This window comes from Cuculus canorus, chromosome 31, assembly GCF_017976375.1.
Source record: "Cuculus canorus isolate bCucCan1 chromosome 31, bCucCan1.pri, whole genome shotgun sequence".
Taxonomy (NCBI): domain Eukaryota; kingdom Metazoa; phylum Chordata; class Aves; order Cuculiformes; family Cuculidae; genus Cuculus; species Cuculus canorus.
Genome location: NC_071431.1, coordinates 1,020,062 through 1,041,804, shown reverse-complemented (window position 1 = coordinate 1,041,804; position 21,743 = coordinate 1,020,062). Strand labels below are relative to the sequence as shown.

The 21,743-nt window shown below is 64.3% G+C and overlaps 4 protein-coding genes across 4 annotated transcripts in view; 2 read left to right on the top strand and 2 right to left on the bottom strand.

Annotated features, from left to right (window-relative positions):
- The window catches only part of LOC104054230 (class II histocompatibility antigen, M alpha chain), a 51,838-nt gene that overhangs the window by 3,305 nt on the left and 26,790 nt on the right, over nucleotides 1–21,743 (top strand). Inside the window, exons 4-5 of the mRNA XM_054052122.1 lie at nucleotides 296–577; nucleotides 656–804. Coding sequence (XP_053908097.1) covers nucleotides 296–577; nucleotides 656–783 — 410 coding nt within the window. The 3' untranslated portion in view covers nucleotides 784–804. The remainder of the gene's footprint in view (nucleotides 1–295; nucleotides 578–655; nucleotides 805–21,743) is intronic.
- LOC128849645 (HLA class II histocompatibility antigen, DM beta chain) lies at nucleotides 1,739–5,626 on the top strand. The gene is made up of 6 exons (XM_054052123.1): nucleotides 1,739–1,821; nucleotides 3,524–3,805; nucleotides 4,822–5,106; nucleotides 5,183–5,302; nucleotides 5,386–5,421; nucleotides 5,498–5,626. The coding sequence occupies exons 1-6, from the start codon at nucleotides 1,779–1,781 to the stop codon at nucleotides 5,506–5,508; spliced, it is 777 nt and encodes a 258-aa protein (XP_053908098.1). The 5' UTR covers nucleotides 1,739–1,778; the 3' UTR covers nucleotides 5,509–5,626.
- Nucleotides 12,049–17,010, bottom strand: LOC128849644 (class II histocompatibility antigen, B-L beta chain-like). Its single transcript, XM_054052121.1, has 5 exons — nucleotides 16,612–17,010; nucleotides 15,394–15,663; nucleotides 14,023–14,304; nucleotides 13,830–13,936; nucleotides 12,049–12,153 (listed from the first exon to the last, which is right to left on the bottom strand). The coding sequence occupies exons 1-5, from the start codon at nucleotides 16,700–16,702 to the stop codon at nucleotides 12,145–12,147; spliced, it is 759 nt and encodes a 252-aa protein (XP_053908096.1). The 5' UTR covers nucleotides 16,703–17,010; the 3' UTR covers nucleotides 12,049–12,144.
- Nucleotides 17,434–21,237, bottom strand: LOC128849649 (class II histocompatibility antigen, B-L beta chain-like). The gene is made up of 5 exons (XM_054052129.1): nucleotides 20,900–21,237; nucleotides 20,118–20,387; nucleotides 18,762–19,043; nucleotides 18,569–18,675; nucleotides 17,434–17,520 (listed from the first exon to the last, which is right to left on the bottom strand). The coding sequence occupies exons 1-5, from the start codon at nucleotides 20,988–20,990 to the stop codon at nucleotides 17,512–17,514; spliced, it is 759 nt and encodes a 252-aa protein (XP_053908104.1). The 5' UTR covers nucleotides 20,991–21,237; the 3' UTR covers nucleotides 17,434–17,511.

Sequence of the window (21,743 nt, the reverse complement as noted above, 5' to 3'; positions counted from 1 at the left end):
GTGGGAGATGCTCCATCCTTGGAGCCACTCAAGGTTGGGTGGATGGAGCTCTGAAGTGGTGGGAGATGTTCCATCCTTGGAACCACTCAAGGTTGGGTTGGTGGAGCTCTGAAGTGGTGGGAGATGCTCCATCCTTGGAGCCACTCAAGGTCGGGTTGATGGAGCTCTGAAGTGGTGGGAGATGTTCCATCCTTGGAGCTCTGAGCGACCTGATGTGGTGGGAGATGGGCTCCACCCCACCCAGATGACCCCTTGATGGTTCCTCTCCCACCCCATCCCTTCTCTCCCATCCCAGGTGTCCCTCTGGCCGACGTCTTCCCCATGCGACCTCCGGTCCCGGGTGACCCCAACACTTTGGTGTGTCTGGTGACCAACATCTTCCCCGCGGCGGTGGAGATCCGTTGGGTGTTGGATGGGGTCCCCATCACCCAAGGGGTCACCCACACCCACTACACCCCAACGGCCGATTTGGCCTTCGTCCTCTTCTCCTATCTCCGGGTCACTCCGACCACTGGGGACATCTACGGCTGCGTCGTCACCCGCGAAGGGGACAATGCCTCCGCCATCGCCTACTGGGGTGAGGACCGGGACACCGGGGGTGAGGACGGCGACCTTGGAGGTGGTGGGCGCCCATAACCACGTGTCCTCCTCGTAGTTCTTCAACCGCCTGTGGACTCGGAGGAATTGGAGACGGCGCTGTGCGGCGCCGCCATGGCCTTGGGCGTCCTCTTGGCTCTTCTCGGCGTCGCCATGGTGGCGGCCGCGCGACGGGCGAGGAGGTGACCACGGGGTGTCCTCAACCCCAACTCTCGTGGCTTTGTGCCCTCTCCCTGGAATTAAACTCCTCAGTTGCGACTCTGCCTCAGTTTCCCCACTTGGAATGGGAAGAGGTGGCTGTGGGGTTGGGTTGGATCAAACCCTCCAAAGAGCCACCTTTGATCCGTGCCTCAGTTTCCCCACTTGGAATGGGAAGAGGTGGCCATGGGGGTGGCTTCTCCGCGGGCTGATAGGGGATACCACCCCCATATCCCCCATATATCCCCCATATCCCCCCATATCCCCCATATCCCCCATATATCCCCCCATATCCCCCATATCCCCCCCATCTCCCCATATCCCCCCATATCCCCCCATATCCCCCCATATCCCCCCCATATCCCCCCCATATCTCCCCCATATCTCCCCCATATCCCCCATATCCCCCCATATCTCCCCCATATCCCCCATATCCCCCCATATCCCCATATCCCCCATATCCCCATATCCCCCATATCCCCCATATCCCCATATCCCCCATATCCCCATATCCCCCATATCCCCCCATATCACCCCCATATCCCCATATCACCCCCATATCCCCATATCCCCCCATATCTCCCTTTGTGCTCTGTGGCTCTTTGTGGGCTCCCAGTATTCCCAGTTTGGATGCAAACACGTTACTGGGGGAGTGATTAACGCTATGGGCAGAAGCGCTTTTGGGGGACACACAGGGACCCCCTTTGAGGGGAAAGGGGGGGACACACAGCCCTTTTCTCGGAGGGGTCCCCAAGCGGACGGTGACCCCATCGTGATGGTGACAGTGTGGGGACCCCTCCAGTGCCTCCCAGTTTGATACTGGGGCAGCCACTGGGCCCTTCTGCTCCGGCAACTGGTGACGCCAGTGGGTACCGGAGCCCCATTGGGTGCTGGGGGGGGGGGAAGGGGGGGGCTGAGCTTTGGGGTGCGGGGGGGGGGGGGGGGGACAGGGAGGGGCCACACCCCCCCACCCCCACCACACCATGCTGGTGTTACTGGGACTGGTACTGGGAGCCCGGGGGGCAGGTGAGGCACTGGGGGGACTGGGAGGGACTGGGGGGACTGGGGGGGGACTGGGGGGGATGGAGGGGACTGGGAACAGGGGCACTGGGGGCACTGGGGGGACTGGGGGGGACTGGGAACAGGGGGCACTGGGGGGACTGGGGGGCACTGGGGGGACTGGGGGGGACTGGGAACAGGGGGCACTGGGGGGACTGGGGGGGACGGGGGGGACTGGGAACAGGGGGCACTGGGAGGACTGGGGGGGACTGGAAACGGGGATACTGGGGGGGATGGGGGGACTGGGGGGGACTGGGAACAGGGGGATACTGGGGGGGATGGGGGCACTGGGGGGAACTGGGGACAGGGGGCACTGGGAGGACTGGGGGGGACTGGGAACAGGGGCACTGGGAGGACTGGGGGGACTGGGGGGGACTGGGAACTGGGGGCACTGGGGGGACTGGGGGGGACTGGGAACAGGGGGATACTGGGGGGTACTGGGAGGGACTGGGGGGACTGGAGGGGACTGGGGGGCATTGGGGGCACTGGGGGGGACTCGGGCGGACTGGGGGGCACAGGAGTGAATGGGGGAAGTAGTGGGGACTGGAAGAACTGGGAGGGACTGGGGGGAACTGGGGACAGGGGCACTGGGGGGACTGGGGGGCACTGGGAGGACTGGGGGGAACTGGGGTGAACTGGGGGGACTGGGAGGGATTGGGGACAGGGGGGCAGGGCCGTCCACCTCTGTCCACCTCTGTCCACCTCCATCCACCTCCATCCACCTCCATCCACCCCCATCCATCTCCATCCACCTCCATCCACCTCCATCCACCTCCATCCACCTCCATCCACCTCCATCCACCTCCATCCACCTCCATCCATCTCCATCCACCTCCATCCACCTCCATCCACCTCCATCCACCTCCATCCACCTCCATCCACCTCCATCCACCTCCATCCACCTCCATCCACCTCCATCCACCTCCATCCATCTCCATCCACCTCCATCCACCTCCATCCACCTCCATCCACCTCCATCCACCTCCATCCACCTCCATCCACCTCCATCCACCTCCATCCACCTCCATCCACCTCCATCCATCTCCATCCATCTCCATCCACCTCCATCCACCTCCATCCACCTCCATCCACCTCCATCCACCTCCATCCACCTCCATCCACCTCCATCCACCTCCATCCATCTCCATCCACCTCCATCCACCTCCATCCATCTCCATCCATCTCCATCCACCTCCATCCACCTCCATCCATCTCCATCCATCTCCATCCACCTCCATCCACCTCCATCCACCTCCATCCATCTCCATCCACCTCCATCCACCTCCATCCACCTCCATCCACCTCCATCCACCTCCATCCATCTCCGTCCATCTCCATCCACCTCTATCCACCTCCATCCACCTCCATCCATCTCCATCCATCTCCATCCACCTCCATCCACCTCCATCCACCTCCATCCACCTCTATCCATCTCCATCCACCTCCATCCACCTCCATCCATCTCCATCCATCTCCATCCACCTCCATCCACCTCCATCCACCTCCATCCATCTCCATCCATCTCCATCCACCTCCATCCACCTCCATCCACCTTCATCCATCTCCATCCACCTCCATCCACCTCTATCCACCTCCATCCACCTCCATCCACCTCCATCCACCTCCATCCACCTCTTCCCACCTCCGTCCACCTCCATGGGCCCCACAGGTGCCTTCCTGGTGCACGTGACCAGCTCCTGCCCGCTGGCGGCCAACGGCTCCGTGCTGGACTTTGACTTCGCCATCGTCTTCAACAAGAACCCCTTGGTCTGCTACGACCCCAGGGCCCGGCTCTTCGTCTCCTGCGATTGGGGACTGCTCCGCGGCGTCGCCGACGTGGTGGCCTCCAACCTCAACAACGACAGCGCCTGGCTGCAGCGCGCCGAGGACCGGCACCGCGCCTGCCGTGACCTCGGCCACCACTTCTGGGCCTCCACCGCGCTGCGGCGGAGTGAGGCCTGAGGGACACCTCATGGGGACACCTCATGGGGACATCTCGAGGGGACATGGGGACATCTCGAGGGGACACCTCATGGGGACATGGGAACATCTCGAGGGGACACCTCATGGGGACATCGCGTGGGGACATGGGGACATCTCGAGGGGACACCTCATGGGGACATCACATGGGGACATGGGAACATCTCAAGGGGACACCTCATGGGGACACCTCATGGGGACATTGCGTGGGGCATGGGGACATCTCGAGGGGACACCTCATGGGGACATCACATGGGGACATGGGGACATCTCAAGGGGACACCTCATGGGGACACCTCACGGGGACATGGGGACACCTCACAGGGACATCACGTGGGGACATGGGGACATCTCTTAGGGACATCGCATGGGGACATCGCATGGGGACGTTGCAGTTGGGCATGGTGACACCTCATGGGGACATCTCATGGGGACACGGGGATATCTCAAGGTGACACCTCATGAGGACATCACATGGGGCATGGGGACATCTCTTGGGGACGTTGCATGGGGACGTTGCAGTTGGGCATGGGGACACCTCACGGGGACATGGGGACACCTCACAGGGACATCACGTGGGGACATGGGGACACCTCATGAGGACATCACATGGGGCATGGGGACATCTCTTGGGGACATCTCTTGGGGACGTTGCAGTTGGGCATGGGGACACCTCAAGGGGATGACACCTCATGGGGACATCTCATGGAGCATGGGGACATCTCTTGGGGACGTCGCATGGGGACGTTGCAGTTGGGCATGGGGACACCTCATGGGGACAACTCATGGGGACATCTCATGGGGCATGGGGACATCTCTTGGGGACATCTCATGGAGACGTTGCATGGGGACGTTGCAGTTGGGCATGGGGACACCTCAAGGGGACGACACCTCATGGGGACATCTCCTGGGGACACGAGGACACCATCCAGGGTGGGGAGGATCCCATCCCACCCCCCCCCTGACGTGCCCCGTTCCCCGTTGCAGCCCCACCCCAAGCCCGCGTCATGGCCTCCAAGACCTCCAACGCGCGGGCGCCCGTCCTCCTCACCTGCCACGTGTGGGGCTTCTACCCGGCCGAGGTGACCGTCGTCTGGCTGCACAACGGGGACATCATCGGCCCCGGTGACCACCCCCCAACCTCCGCCATCCCCGACGGCGATTGGACCTACCAGACGCAGGTGACCCTCCTGGTGGACCCGGTGGCCGGAGACACCTTCACGTGTTGCGTGCAGCACTCCAGCCTGGAGCAGCCCCTCCTGGAGGCCTGGGGTGAGTTGGAGGACACCCAACTCTGGACGTCTCCGTGGTCACCACCTCATTGGCCACAGCCGCCGTGTCCCCACAGGTCCTGGTTTGTCCCCAGGGTTGACGTTGAAGGTGGTGGTGGCCACTGTGGTGATGGTGGTGGGACTCGGCTGCTTCGTCGCTGGCGTCTACCACTCCCGCGTGAGGCCAACGGCCAACGGTGGGTGGTGGAGGGACAGGGGTGGGGACAATGGCCGGGGAGGTGACACAGACCCTCCTCACCCCCTCGACTCTTCCACCCAGGTTACACCCTCCTTCCTGGAGGCAACTACCACGCAGGTAAGGAGATGTCCACCCCACCCCGTGTGTCCCCCCGAGGGGCGTCACCCCCTCTGCCACCCCGTGTCCCCTCCAGACGGCATCTGAGGACCTTCGGAAGGACGACGTCCTGGCAACCATGGCCCCAAATTGTCACCATCACCATGGGGGGACACCACAGAGAGGACAATAAAGAGGCTCCGCAATGGAGTGGTGTCGGATGGGGACGATGGACACGGAGGACACCGGGAATGAGGGACACTGGGGACAAGGGGACATCGCGCAGGAGGAACGTTGGGGATGGGGGACACCAGGAATGAGGGACACTGGGGACAAGGGGACATCGGGCAGGAGGAACGTTGGGGATGGGGGACACCAGGAATGAGGGACACTGGGGACAAGGGGACATCGGGCAGGAGGAACGTTGGGGATGGGGGACACCAGGAATGAGGGACACTGGGGACAAGGGGACATCGGGCAGGAGGAACGTTGGGAACGGGGGACACCAGGAATGAGGGACACTGGGGACAAGGGGACATCGGGCAGGAGGAACGTTGGGGATGGGGGACACCAGGAATGAGGGACACTGGGGACAAGGGGACATCGCGCAGGAGGAACGTTGGGAACGGGGGACACCAGGAATGAGGGACACTGGGGACAAGGGGACATCGCGCAGGAGGAACGTTGGGAACGGGGGACACCAGGAATGAGGGACACTGGGGACAAGGGGACATCGGGCAGGAGGAACGTTGGGAACAGAGGACACCAGGAATGAGGGACGCTGGGGACAAGAGGACATTGCGCAGGAGGAATGTTGGGGATGGGGGACACCAGGAATGAGGGACACTGGGGACAAGGGGACATCGGGCAGGAGGAACGTTGGGAATGGGGGACACCAGGAATGAGGGACGCTGGGGACAAGGGGACATCGGGCAGGAGGAACGTTGGGGACAGGGGACACCAGGAATGAGGGACACTGGGGACAAGGGGACATCGGGCAGGAGGAACGTTGGGGATGGGGGACACCAGGAATGAGGGACGCTGGGGACAAGGGGACATCGGGCAGGAGGAACGTTGGGGATGGGGGACACCAGGAATGAGGGACACTGGGGACAAGGGGACATCGCACAGGAGGAACGTTGGGAATGGGGGACACCAGGAATGAGGGACACTGGGGACAAGGGGACATCGGGCAGGAGGAACGTTGGGGACAGGGGACACCAGGAATGAGGGACACTGGGGACAAGGGGACATCGGGCAGGAGGAACGTTGGGGATGGGGGACACCAGGAATGAGGGACGCTGGGGACAAGGGGACATCGGGCAGGAGGAACGTTGGGGATGGGGGACACCAGGAATGAGGGACACTGGGGACAAGGGGACATCGGGCAGGAGGAACGTTGGGAACGGAGGACACCAGGAATGAGGGACACTGGGGACAAGGGGACATCGGGCAGGAGGAACGTTGGGGATGGGGGACACCAGGAATGAGGGACGCTGGGGACAAGGGGACATCGGGCAGGAGGAACGTTGGGGATGGGGGACACCAGGAATGAGGGACGCTGGGGACAAGGGGACATCGGGCAGGAGGAACGTTGGGGATGGGGGACACCAGGAATGAGGGACGCTGGGGACAAGGGGACATCGGGCAGGAGGAACGTTGGGAACGGAGGACACCAGGAATGAGGGACGCTGGGGACAAGGGGACATCGGGCAGGAGGAACGTTGGGGATGGGGGACACCAGGAATGAGGGACACTGGGGACAAGGGGACATCGGGCAGGAGGAATGTTGGGGACAGGGGACACCAGGAATGAGGGACACTGGGGACAAGGGGACATCGCACAGGAGGAACGTTGGGGATGGGGGACACCAGGAATGAGGGACACTGGGGACAAGGGGACATCGGGCAGGAGGAACGTTGGGGACAGGGGACACCAGGAATGAGGGACACTGGGGACAAGGGGACATCGGGCAGGAGGAACGTTGGGAACGGAGGACACCAGGAATGAGGGACGCTGGGGACAAGGGGACATCGGGCAGGAGGAACGTTGGGGATGGGGGACACCAGGAATGAGGGACACTGGGGACAAGGGGACATCGGGCAGGAGGAACGTTGGGGATGGGAGACACCAGGAATGAGGGACACTGGGGACAAGGGGACATCGCACAGGAGGAACGTTGGGAACGGGGGACACCAGGAATGAGGGACACTGGGGACAAGGGGACATCGGGCAGGAGGAACGTTGGGGATGGGGGACACCAGGAATGAGGGACACTGGGGACAAGGGGACATCGGGCAGGAGGAACGTTGGGGACAGGGGACACCAGGAATGAGGGACACTGGGGACAAGGGGACATCGGGCAGGAGGAACGTTGGGGACAGGGGACACCAGGAATGAGGGACACTGGGGACAAGGGGACATTGGGCAGGAGGAACGTTGGGAGTGGGGGACACCAGGAATGAGGGACACTGGGGACAAGGGGACATCGGGCAGGAGGAACGTTGGGGATGGGGGACACCAGGAATGAGGGACACTGGGGACAAGGGGACATCGGGCAGGAGGAACGTTGGGGATGGGGGACACCAGGAATGAGGGACGCTGGGGACAAGGGGACATCGCGCAGGAGGAACGTTGGGGATGGGGGACACCAGGAATGAGGGACACTGGGGACAAGGGGACATCGGGCAGGAGGAACGTTGGGAGTGGGGGACACCAGGAATGAGGGACACTGGGGACAAGGGGACATCGGGCAGGAGGAACGTTGGGGATGGGGGACACCAGGAATGAGGGACACTGGGGACAAGGGGACATCGGGCAGGAGGAACGTTGGGGATGGGGGACACCAGGAATGAGGGACACTGGGGACAAGGGGACATCGGGCAGGAGGAACGTTGGGAACGGAGGACACCAGGAATGAGGGACGCTGGGGACAAGGGGACATCGCACAGGAGGAACGTTGGGGATGGGGGACACCAGGAATGAGGGACACTGGGGACAAGGGGACATCGGGCAGGAGGAACGTTGGGAACGGGGGACACCAGGAATGAGGGACACTGGGGACAAGGGGACATCGGGCAGGAGGAACGTTGGGAGTGGGGGACACCAGGAATGAGGGACGCTGGGGACAAGGGGACATCGGGCAGGAGGAACGTTGGGAACAGAGGACACCAGGAATGAGGGACACTGGGGACAAGGGGACATCGGGCAGGAGGAACGTTGGGGATGGGGGACACCAGGAATGAGGGACACTGGGGACAAGGGGACATCGGGCAGGAGGAACGTTGGGGATGGGGGACACCAGGAATGAGGGACACTGGGGACAAGGGGACATCGGGCAGGAGGAACGTTGGGGATGGGGGACACCAGGAATGAGGGACACTGGGGACAAGGGGACATCGGGCAGGAGGAACGTTGGGAACGGGGGACACCAGGAATGAGGGACACTGGGGACAAGGGGACATCGGGCAGGAGGAACGTTGGGGATGGGGGACACCAGGAATGAGGGACACTGGGGACAAGGGGACATCGGGCAGGAGGAACGTTGGGAACGGAGGACACCAGGAATGAGGGACGCTGGGGACAAGGGGACATCGGGCAGGAGGAACGTTGGGGATGGGGGACACCAGGAATGAGGGACACTGGGGACAAGGGGACATCGGGCAGGAGGAACGTTGGGGATGGGGGACACCAGGAATGAGGGACACTGGGGACAAGGGGACATCGGGCAGGAGGAACGTTGGGAGTGGGGGACACCAGGAATGAGGGACACTGGGGACAAGGGGACATCGGGCAGGAGGAACGTTGGGGATGGGGGACACCAGGAATGAGGGACACTGGGGACAAGGGGACATCGGGCAGGAGGAACGTTGGGATGGGGGACACCAGGAATGAGGGACACTGGGGACAAGGGGACATCGGGCAGGAGGAACGTTGGGGATGGGGGACACCAGGAATGAGGGACACTGGGGACAAGGGGACATCGGGCAGGAGGAACGTTGGGAACGGGGGACACCAGGAATGAGGGACACTGGGGACAAGGGGACATCGCACAGGAGGAACGTTGGGGATGGGGGACACCAGGAATGAGGGACACTGGGGACAAGGGGACATCGGGCAGGAGGAACGTTGGGAACGGAGGACACCAGGAATGAGGGACACTGGGGACAAGGGGACATCGGGCAGGAGGAACGTTGGGGATGGGGGACACCAGGAATGAGGGACGCTGGGGACAAGGGGACATCGGGCAGGAGGAACGTTGGGGATGGGGGACACCAGGAATGAGGGACACTGGGGACAAGGGGACATCGGGCAGGAGGAACGTTGGGGATGGGGGACACCAGGAATGAGGGACACTGGGGACAAGGGGACATCGGGCAGGAGGAATGTTGGGGACAGGGGACACCAGGAATGAGGGACACTGGGGACAAGGGGACATCGGGCAGGAGGAACGTTGGGGATGGGGGACACCAGGAATGAGGGATACTGGGGACAAGGGGACATCGGGCAGGAGGAACGTTGGGGACAGGGGACACCAGGAATGAGGGACACTGGGGACAAGGGGACATCGGGCAGGAGGAACGTTGGGGATGGGGGACACCAGGAATGAGGGACACTGGGGACAAGGGGACATCGGGCAGGAGGAACGTTGGGGATGGGGGACACCAGGAATGAGGGATACTGGGGACAAGGGGACATCGGGCAGGAGGAACGTTGGGGACAGGGGACACCAGGAATGAGGGACACTGGGGACAAGGGGACATCGGGCAGGAGGAACGTTGGGGATGGGGGACACCAGGAATGAGGGACACTGGGGACAAGGGGACATCGGGCAGGAGGAACGTTGGGGATGGGGGACACCAGGAATGAGGGACACTGGGGACAAGGGGACATCGGGCAGGAGGAACGTTGGGGATGGGGGACACCAGGAATGAGGGACACTGGGGACAAGGGGACATCGGGCAGGAGGAACGTTGGGGATGGGGGACACCAGGAATGAGGGACACTGGGGACAAGGGGACATCGGGCAGGAGGAATGTTGGGGATGGGGGACACCAGGAATGAGGGACACTGGGGACAAGGGGACATCGGGCAGGAGGAACGTTGGGAACGGAGGACACCAGGAATGAGGGACGCTGGGGACAAGGGGACATCGGGCAGGAGGAACGTTGGGAGTGGGGGACACCAGGAATGAGGGACACTGGGGACAAGGGGACATCGGGCAGGAGGAACGTTGGGAACGGGGGACACCAGGAATGAGGGACACTGGGGACAAGGGGACATCGGGCAGGAGGAACGTTGGGAGTGGGGGACACCAGGAATGAGGGACACTGGGGACAAGGGGACATCGGGCAGGAGGAACGTTGGGGATGGGGGACACCAGGAATGAGGGACACTGGGGACAAGGGGACATCGGGCAGGAGGAACGTTGGGAACGGGGGACACCAGGAATGAGGGACACTGGGGACAAGGGGACATCGTGCAGGAGGAACGTTGGGGATGGGGGACACCAGGAATGAGGGACACTGGGGACAAGGGGACATCGGGCAGGAGGAACGTTGGGAATGGGGGACACCAGGAATGAGGGACACTGGGGACAAGGGGACATCGGGCAGGAGGAACGTTGGGAATGGGGGACACCAGGAATGAGGGACACTGGGGACAAGGGGACATCGGGCAGGAGGAACGTTGGGGACGGGGGACACCAGGAATGAGGGACACTGGGGACAAGGGGACATCGGGCAGGAGGAACGTTGGGGATGGGGGACACCAGGAATGAGGGACACTGGGGACAAGGGGACATTGGGCAGGAGGAACGTTGGGGATGGGGGACACCAGGAATGAGGGACACTGGGGACAAGGGGACATCGGGCAGGAGGAACGTTGGGGATGGGGGACACCAGGAATGAGGGACACTGGGGACAAGGGGACATCGGGCAGGAGGAACGTTGGGGATGGGGGACACCAGGAATGAGGGACACTGGGGACAAGGGGACATCGCACATCCCTCCATCCATCCCATCCCTCCATCCTGGATAAAGGACTTCCCTCCCCATCCATCGTTCCCTGCAATCCATCCCCTCTGGATCCGTCCCTTCCCTCTGGATCCGTCTCTTCCCTCTGGATCCATCCGTTCCCTCTGGATAAAGGACTTCCCTCCCCATCCATCCCTCCCCTCCCATACAATCCATTCCCTCCGGATCCATCTCTTCAGCTCTGGTCCAAACGTTCCCTTTGCATCCAACGCTTCCCTCTGGATCCGTCCCTTCCCTCTGGATCTGTCCCTTCCCTCTGGATCCGTCCCTTCCCTCTGGATCTGTCCTTTCCCTCTGAACACAGGGTTGTCCAACCTCCCCCAGCTCCTGTCCCAGTCCATCCCAGTCCCCCCCAGCTCCTGTCCCAGTCCATCCCAGTCCCCCCAGCTCCTATCCCAGTCCATCCCAGTCCCCCCAGCTCCTGTCCCAGTCCATCCCAGTCCCCCCCAGCTCCTGTCCCAGTCCATCCCAGTCTCCCCAGTTCAGTCGCAGTCGAAGCCCCCAGTGCAGCTCTCAGTGTTTATCAAGCAGAGCCCCTTATCAGTGTTTATCAAGCAGGGGGCGGTCGGGGGGTGCCCCAAGCGGGGCGGGAGGGGGTCAGGGGGTGTCGGGGGGAGCCCCCAGTGGGGCGGGGGGGTGTTTGGGGGTGTTGGGGGGTGTTGGGGTTCACGGTTGGCACTGCAGCGGCTGCGCAGGAGCTGCGGTTCCTTCAGGAGCTCTGGGGGGGCAAAGGGATGAAATGAGGGGGGCAGAGACCCCAAACCCCAATGACCCCCAAACAGAGAGGCCCTTCTCAAGCCCCAGGGACCCCCCAAATTCCAGAGACCCCCAAAGACCCCTCCAAAACCCAATGTCCCCCTCAACCCACGAGTGACCCAAACCCCAATGACTCCTCCAGACCCCAGAGACCCCCAAACCCCAGAGACCCCCAGATCCCAATGCCCCCCCCAACCCTCAGGGCCACCCAGACCTGAAGGACCCCCTCAAGCCCCAAAGACCCTTCCAAATCCCAACACCCCCCCAAACCCCAAAGACCCCAAAGCCCCCCTCAAACCCCAATGCCTCCCCAATCCCAAAGACTCCCCCCAAACCCCAATGCCCCCCAACCCCCAGATCCCCCACACCCCAATGACCCCCACAAACCCCAAAGACCCCCACCCCCAAATCACCCAAAGCCCAATGACCCCCACATACCCCAAAGACCCCTCCAAACCCCAATGACCCCATAACCCCAGAGACCCCCAATCCCCAATGACCCAAAAACCCCAAAGCCTCCCCCAAACCCCAAAGAACCCCCAAACCCCAATGACCCCCCAAACCCCAATGACACCCCCAAACCCCAATGCCCCCCTCAAACCCCAATGCAATCCCCAACCCCCAGATCATCCAAACTCCAAAGACCACCCAAACCCCAAAGACCCCCCCAAACCCCAATGACCCCCCCACCCCCAATGACCCCACCACTGCCAGATCCCCCAAACCCCAATGACCCCCCCAAACCCCAAAGACCCCCCCAAAACCCCAATGACACCCACAGACCCCAAAGCCTCCCTCAAACCCCAATACCCCCCCCACCCCAATGACACCCCCAAACCCCAATGACCTCTCCAAACCCCAATGACACCCCCAACCCCAATGCCCCCCCAAACCTCAAAGACCCCCCCAACCCCCAGATCCCCCAAACCCCAATGACCCCCCCAAACCCCAAAGACCCCTCCAAACCCCAATGACCCCCAAACCCCAATGACCCCCCCAAATGCCAAAGACCACCCACAAAGCCCAATGACCCCTCCAAACCCTAATGACCCCCCAAACCCAAATGACCCCCCAAACCCCAATGACCCCCCCAAAGCCCAATGACCCCCCAACCCCAATGACCCCCACATACCCCAATGACCCCACCACTCCCAGACCAGCCAAATCCCAATGACCCCCCCAAAGACCCCCAAACCCCAATGACCCACACATACCCCAAAGACCCCTCCAAACCCCAATGCCCCCTCCAAACCCCAATGATACCCTAAACCCCAATGCCCCCCACCCCCAGATCACCCAAAGCCCAATGACCCCCACAGACCCCAAAGACCCCCAAACCCCAATGACCTCCACATACCTCAAAGACTCCCACATACCCCAATGCCCCCCCAAACCTCAATGAGCCCCCCAACCCCAATGGTCCCCCCAAACCCCAATGACACCCACAGACCCCAAAGCCTCCCTCAAACCCCAATGACCCCCACATGCCCCAATGACCCCACCACTCCCAGATTCCCCAAACCCCACTGCCCCCCCAAACCCCAATGACCCCACCACTCTCAGATCATCCAAACCCCACTGCCCCCCCCAAACCCCACTGCCCCCCCAAACCCCCCTGCCCCCCCCCGTCGCCCCGACCTTGCTGCGCCCGTAGAGGCCGAGCCCCAGCGCCAGGAAGCCGCAGCCCAGCACGAAGCCCCCCACCCCGGTCAGCATCTTGCTCCTGGCGCCGTCCGCCTGCAGCTCTGCGGGGCCGAGAGCAGGGGCTCAGGGCTGGGGGGGCCCCGTCCCACTCCCCCCTGCCCCGGGGGCCCCCAGCCCAGGGCCTTACCCCACGCCCGGGTGACGGGGCGCCGCAGGCTGGCGTGCTCCACCTGGCACGTGTAGGTCTCGCCGCGCTGCGGGATGCTCTCCAGCATCACCAGCACCTGGTAGGTCCAGTCTCCGTTCTGCAGCACCTCCGTGGACACCACGCGCTCCACCTCCTCCCGCCCGTTCTTCCACCACTTCACCTCGATGGCGGCGGGGTAGAAATCCACGGCGGCGCAAACCAACCTGTCGGGCTGGGGCAGAGAGCCCGAGCGCACGGCCGAGACGGACACGCGGGGCTGTGCTGGCGAGGAGAGACCGAGGGGGAGAGAGGATGGAGGAGAGAGGGAGGGAGAGAGGGAGAGAGGGATGGAGGAAGAGAGGGATGGAGGGAGGGAGAGAGGGAGGGAGGGATGGAGGAAGAGAGGGATGGAGGGAGGGAGGGAGGGGAGGGATGGAGGGAGGGAGGGATGGAGGAGAGAGGGAGGGAGGGAGGAAGAGAGGGATGGAGGGATGGAGGGAGGGGAGGGAGGGAGGGAGGGAGGGAGGGGAGGGATGGAGGGAGGGAGGGAGAAAGGAAGGGAGGGAGGGAGAGAGGGAGGGAGGGATGGAGAGAGAGGGATGGAGGGAAGAAGGGAGGGAGGGGGGAGGGAGGGAGGGAGGGATGGAGGGAGAGAGAGGGATGGAGGGAGGGAGGGAGAGAGAGGGAGGGATGGAGGGAGGGAGGGAAGGATGTATGGGTGGAAGAATGGACGGACGGATGGACAGATGTATGGACAGATTGATGTACAGATGGACGGACGGACAGACAGATGGATGAATGGATGGAATGAGATGGGAAACGCCTGGAGCCGCGCGCGCCGGGGCAGAGGCTTCGCTCGCGGCCCAACGGCCGCCGCACGCCGTTGCCCTCCGGTCGCGGCCCTCGGGAGAAGAGCCCGGCACCCACCTCCCCAGCCCGTGGCGGCCGGCGACGAGGTCTCCCCTGGGCTGCCCTTCTCCGGGCTGAACCCCCCCAGGCCCCTCGGCCGCCCCCGCTCAGCCCGGCGAGGGCGCGGGGAAGCTGCGCCAGGGGAGGGTGGGCTCGGCCGTGGGGCCGAGGTTCTCGGCGCAGGGGCCTCTCCCCGGGGCAGCCGTGGTGGCCGCCGGACGGCCGAGGTCGCCGAAGCCTTTGGGGCGCGGGGGGAGCGTTGGGGTGGTGGCGGGCAGGGCCGGGACTTGGGGCGGACGAGCCTCGGGGGACCCTTCGGGCTGCGGGCGCCGTGGGGCTGGCGGCCTCGGGGAAGGGCGCGGGGGCTCTGCGGGAGCGCGGCACGGACACGCGCTGCCCTCCTGCGCGCCGGGGGCTCGGATCGGGCCCGGCCCCCCGGGAAAGGCGCTGCCACGCGCTCACCTACACGATCCACGGCGAAAGGGGTCCACGCTTCGTAGTTGTGTCGGCAGAACCTGTCCACCGCAGCTCGTTTTCGCTCCAGGCGGTCCTCCTGACTGTTCCAGTACTTGGCATCAGGCTCTCCCAGGGGGGTGTCGGCCACAAAGACCCCCACATCGCTGTCGAAGTGCACATATTGCTCTCGGTTGTAGATGTATCTCTGCACAAACCTCACCCTCTCGGTGCCGTTGGTGAAGGAACACTCGGATTTCGCCTGGAACTGGAAGAACCCTGGAGGAGCAGAGCTGGGGGTCAGCGCCCCAAACCCCCCCAGTGCCCCCCAAGCCGGGCTCCCACCCCCCGGCAGCGCCCAGTGCCTCCCCACGCCGTGGGGCTGAGCTCCCAGTGCATCCCAGTGCCCCCAGCTCCACTCCCAGTGCATCCCAGTCTCCCTGCTTTGGGTTCCACTGCGTCCCAATCTTCCCAGCTCCTGCCCAATGAATTCCAGGCTCCTCAGCTCCCAGTGCATCCCAGTCTGCCCGTCTTGGATCTCAGTGCATCCCAGTCTCCTCTAGGTTACCTCCCAGTGCATCCCAGTACCCCTGCCTTTGCTTCCAGTTCATCTCAACCTCCTTCAGCTCTTGCCCCAGTGCCTCCCAGTCCCCCCAGCTCAGCTCCCAGTGCCTCCCAGCCCCCCCAGCTCATCTCCCAGTGCTTCCCAGCCCCCCCAGCTCATCTCCCAGTGCCTCCCAGCCCCCCCCATCTCATCTCCCAGTTCATCCCAGTCCCCCCATCTCATCTCCCAGCGCCTCCCAGCCCCCCCATCTCATCTCCCAGCGCCTCCCAGCCCCCCCAGCTCAGTTCCCAGTGCCTCCCAGTCCCCCCCAGCTCATCTCCCAGTGCTTCCCAGTCCCCCCCAGCTCAGCTCCCAGTGCCTCCCAGCCCCCCCAGCTCATCTCCCAGTTCATCCCAGCCCCCCATCTCATCTCCCAGTGCCTCCCAGTCCCCCCCATCTCATCTCCCAGTGCCTCCCAGTCCCCCCCAGCTCATCTCCCAGTGCTTCCCAGTCCCCCCAGCTCATCTCCAAGTGCCTCCCAGTGCCCCCAGCTCATCTCCCAGTGCCTCCCAGTCCCCCCCCATCTCATCTCCCAGTGCCTCCCAGTCCCCCCCAGCTCATCTCCCAGTGCCTCCCAGCCCCCCCATCTCATCTCCCAGTGCCTCCCAGCCCCCCCAGCTCACGTCGGGTCTCGTCGCCAGCAGCCCCGGGCGCTCCCAGCGCCACCAGTGCCACCAGCACGGCCCCAGCTCCCAGCACGCCAGCAGCCCCCATGGTGCTCCCGGCCCCCCCGAGCCAGCCGCACTCTGCCGGGCGCGCTCTCGCCCCAGTGCTGCCCAGTGGGGCACTGGGAGTCCCAGCCCGGCCCAGTGCGCAGCGCAGCTGGGCAGCATCACTCGTCTCCAGGCAGAGGCGCGGGCGCGCGGCCGTCTCTCTGCTCCTCAGGGGGCTCTGGGCCGGGGCTCTGCCTGGGAACAGCTGAGGCGCCCTCGGGGCTCCCCGACATTGGCCCACAGCTCGGCCACCTCCTCCTCCCCCAGCGCCCCCCTCCTTCTGCCCTGGGCGGCCTCGCTGCCCCCTGGAGCCTTCCCTTCCCTCTGGGTCCTTCCCTTCCCTCTGGGCCCTTCCCTTCCTTTTGGATCCTTCCCTTCCCTCTGGACCCATCTCTTCCCTCTGGATCAGATTCCCCCCCTCTGGATCCATTTCTCCCCTCTTGGTCCGTCCTTTCCCTCTCGACACAGGGTTGTCCAACCTCCCCCAGCTCCTGTCCCAGTCCGTCCCAGTCCCCCCAGCTCCTATCCCAGTCCATCCCAGTCTCCCCAGCTCCTGTCCCAGTCCATCCCAGTCCCCCCAGTTCAGTCGCAGTCGAAGCCCCCAGTGCAGCTCTCAGTGTTTATCAAGCAGAGCCCCTTATCAGTGTTTATCAAGCAGGGGGGGTCGGGGGGGGGCCCCCAGTGGGGCGGGGGGGGGGTCTGGGGGGGTCGGGGGGGCCCCCAGTGGGGCGAGGGGGGTGTTGGGGGGTGTTGGGGGGTGTTGGGGTTCACGGACGGCGCTGCAGCGGCTGCGCAGGAGCTGCAGTTCCTTCAGGAGCTCTGGGGGGGCAAAGGGATGAAATGAGACCCCCAAAGACCCCTTCAAAACCCAATGCCCCCCCTCAACCCACAAAGTGACCCAAACCCCAAAGACCCCTCCAACCCCCAATAACCCCTCACAAACCCGAGACCCCCAAACCCCAATGATTCCCCGAAATTATAGATCACTCGAACCCCAATGACTGCCTCAAACCCCAGAGACCCCCAAACCCCAATGACCCCTTCTAATCTCGAATGCCCCCCCAAACCCCAGAGACCCCCAAACCCCAGAGACCCCCTGAATCGCAGATCACTCGAGCCCCAATGACTCCTCCACACCACAGATGACTTTGAACCCCGATGACTCCCTCAAACCCCAAAGACTCCCAAACCCCAATGCCCCCCCAAACCCCAATGGCCCCCCCAAACCCCAATGGCCCCCCGAAATCCCAAAGACCCCTCCAAACCCCAAAGACCCCCCAAACCCCAATGACCCCCCAAACCCCAAATACCCATAATGGCCCCATAACCCCAGAGATCCCCAAACCCCAAAGACCCCGCAAACCCAATGACCCCCCAAACCCCCATGAGACCCACAGACCCCAAAGCCTCCCTCAAACGCCAACGCCCCCCCCAGACCAGCCAAACCCCAAAGACCTTCCAAACCCCAATGCCCCCCCAAACCCCAATGACCCCCCCAAACCCCAAAGACCCCCCAAACCCCAATGACCCCCCAAACCCCAAATACCTCATAACCCCAATGACCCCCAAACCCCAATGACCCCCCCAAACCCCAATGATACCCCCACCCCCAGATCCCCCAAACCCCAATCATCCCCCAAACCCCAAAGACCCCCCAAACCCCAATGACCCCCCAACCCCAATGACCCCCACATACGCCAATGACCCCCAAACCCCAATGACCCCTCCAAACCCCAAAGACCCCCACATACCCCAATGACCTTATAACCCCAAAGACCCCTCCAAACCCCAATGCCCCCCCAACCCCCAGACTGCTCACACCTCACTGCCCCCCCCAAACCCCCCTGCCCCCCCCCGTCGCCCCGACCTTGCTGCGCCCGTAGAGGCCGAGCCCCAGCGCCAGGAAGCCGCAGCCCAGCACGAAGCCCCCCACCCCGGTCAGCATCTTGCTCCTGGCGCCGTCCGCCTGCAGCTCTGCGGGGCCGAGAGCAGGGGCTCAGGGCTGGGGGGGCCCCGTCCCACTCCCCCCTGCCCCGGGGGCCCCCAGCCCAGGGCCTTACCCCACGCCCGGGTGACGGGGCGCCGCAGGCTGGCGTGCTCCACCTGGCACGTGTAGGTCTCGCCGCGCTGCGGGATGCTCTCCAGCATCACCAGCACCTGGTAGGTCCAGTCTCCGTTCTGCAGCACCTCCGTGGACACCACGCGCTCCACCTCCTCCCGCCCGTTCTTCCACCACTTCACCTCGATGGCGGCGGGGTAGAAATCCATGGCGGCGCAAACCAACCTGTCGGGCTGGGGCAGAGAGCCCGAGCGCACGGCCGAGACGGACACGCGGGGCTGCGCTGGCGAGGAGAGGCGGACGGAACAATGGATGGAGGAGAGAGGGATGGAGGAGAGAGGGAGGGAGGGAGAGAGAGGGAGAGAGGGAGGGAGGGAGAGAGAGGGAGGGAGGGAGGGAGAGAGAGGGAGGGAGGGAGGAGAGAGAGGGAGGGAGGGAGGAGAGAGAGGGAGGGAGGGAGGAGAGAGGGAGGGAGGGAGGGAGGGAGAGGGAGGGAGGGAGGGAGGAGAGAGGGAGGGATGGAGGGATGGAGGGAGGGAGGGAGAGATGGAGGGGGGAGAGAGGGATGGAGGAGAGAGGGAGGGAGAGAGGGAGAGAAGGATGGAGGGAGGGAGGAGAGAGGGAGGGAGGAGAGAGGGAGGGAGGAGAGAGGGAGGGAGGAGAGAGGGAGGGATGGAGGGAGAGAGGGAGGGAGGGAGAGAGGGAGGGAGGGAGGGAGAGAGAGGGAGGGAGGGAGGGAGGAGAGAGGGAGGGATGGAGGGGAGGGATGGAGGGAGAGAGGGAGGGAGGGATGGATGGAGAGAGGGAGGGAGAGAGGGAGGGAGAGAGGGAGGGAGAGGGAGGGATGGAGAAAGGGATGGATGGAGGGAGGGAGGGAGGGAGGGATGGAAGGATGTATGGGTGGAAGAATGGATGGACGGATGGACAGATGTATGGACAGATCGATGTACAGATGGATGGATGGACGGATGGATGGACGGAGGGATGGACGGACCGACAGACAGATGGATGAATGGATGGAATGAGATGGGAAACGCCTGGAGCCGCGCGCGCTGGAGCAGAGGCTTCGCTCGCGGCCCAACGGCCGCCGCACGCCACCGTGGTGGCCGCCGGACGGCCGAGGTCGCCGAAGCCTTTGGGGCGCGGGGGGAGCGTTGGGGTGGTGGCGGGCAGGGCCGGGACTTGGGGCGGACGAGCCTCGGGGGACCCTTCGGGCTGTGGGCGCCGTGGGGCTGGCGGCCTCGGGGAAGGGCGCGGGGGCTCTGCGGGAGCGCGGCACGGACACGCGCTGCCCTCCTGCGCGCCGGGGGCTCGGATCGGGCCCGGCCCCCCGGGAAAGGCGCTGCCACGCGCTCACCTACACGATCCACGGCGAACGGCGTCATCGCCTCATAGTTGTGTCGGCAGAAGGTGTCCACCGCAGCTCGTCTTTGCTCCAGGAGGTCCTCCCGGCTGTTCCAGGACTTGGCATCAGGCTCTCCCAGGGGGGTGTCGGCCACGTAGACCCCCACATCGCTGTCGAAGTGCACATATTGCTCTCGGTTGTAGACGCGTCTCTCCACAAACCTCACCCTCTCGGTGCCGTTGGTGAAATAACAGTCGGCTTTGAACTGGTACTGAAAGAACCCTGGAGGAGCAGAGCTGGGGGTCAGCGCCCCAAACCCCCCCAGTGCTCCCCAAGCCGGGCTCCCACCCCCCGGCAGCGCCCAGTGCCTCCCTACGCCGTGGGGCTGAGCTCCCAGTGCATCCCAGTGCCCCCAGCTCCGCTCCCAGTGCATCCCAGTGCGTCTCCCTAGTTTGGGTTCCACTGCATCCCAATCTTCCCAGCTCCTGCCCAATGAATTCCAGGCTCCTCAGCTCCCAGTGCATCCCAGTCTGCCCATCTTGGATCTCAGTGCATCCCAGTCTCCTCTAGGTTACCTCCCAGTGCATCCCAGTACCCCTGCCTTTGCTTCCAGTTCATCTCAACCTCCTTCAGCTCTTGCCCCAGTGCCTCCCAGTCCCCCCAGCTCACCTCCCAGTGCCTCCCAGCCCCCCCCAGCTCATCTCCCAGTGCCTCCCAGCCCCCCCAGCTCATCTCCCAGTGCCTCCCAGCCCCCCCAGCTCATCTCCCAGTGCCTCCCAGTCCCCCCAGCTCACGTCGGGTCTCGTCGCCAGCAGCCCCGGGCGCTCCCAGCGCCACCAGTGCCACCAGCACGGCCCCAGCTCCCAGCACGCCAGCAGCCCCCATGGTGCTCCCGGCCCCCCCGAGCCAGCCGCACTCTGCCGGGCGCGCTCTCGCCCCAGTGCTGCCCAGTGGGGCACTGGGAGTCCCAGCCCGGCCCAGTGCGCAGCGCAGCTGGGCAGCATCACTCGTCTCCAGGCAGAGGCGCGGGCGCGCGGCCGTCTCTCTGCTCCTCAGGGGGCTCTGGGCCGGGGCTCTGCCTGGGAACAGCTGAGGCGCCCTCGGGGCTCCCCGACATTGGCCCACAGCTCGGCCACCTCCTCCCCCCCCCAGCGCCCCCCCTCCTTCTGCCCTGGGCGGCCTCGCTGCCCCCTGGAGCCTTCCCTTCCCTCTGGGTCCTTCCCTTCCCTCTGGATCCATCCCTTCCCTTTGGGACCATCCCTTCCCTCTGGGTCCTTCCCTTCCCTCTGGACCCATCTCTTCCCTCTGGATCAGATTCCCCCCCTCTGGATCCATTCCTCCCCTCTTGGTCCGTCCCTTCCCTCTGGATCTGTCCCTTCCCTCTGGACACAGGATTGTCCAACCTCCCCCAGCTCCTTTCCCAGTCCATCCCAGTCCCCCCAGCTCCTGTCCCAGTCCATCCCAGCCCCCCCCAGCTCCTGTCCCAGTCCATCCCAGTCCCCCCAGTTCAGTCGCAGTCGAAGCCCCCAGTGCAGCTCTCAGTGTTTATCAAGCAGAGCCCCTTATCAGTGTTTATCAAGCAGGGGGGGTCGGGGGGGGGGCCCCAGTGGGGCGGGGGGGGGGGTCTGGGGGGGGTCG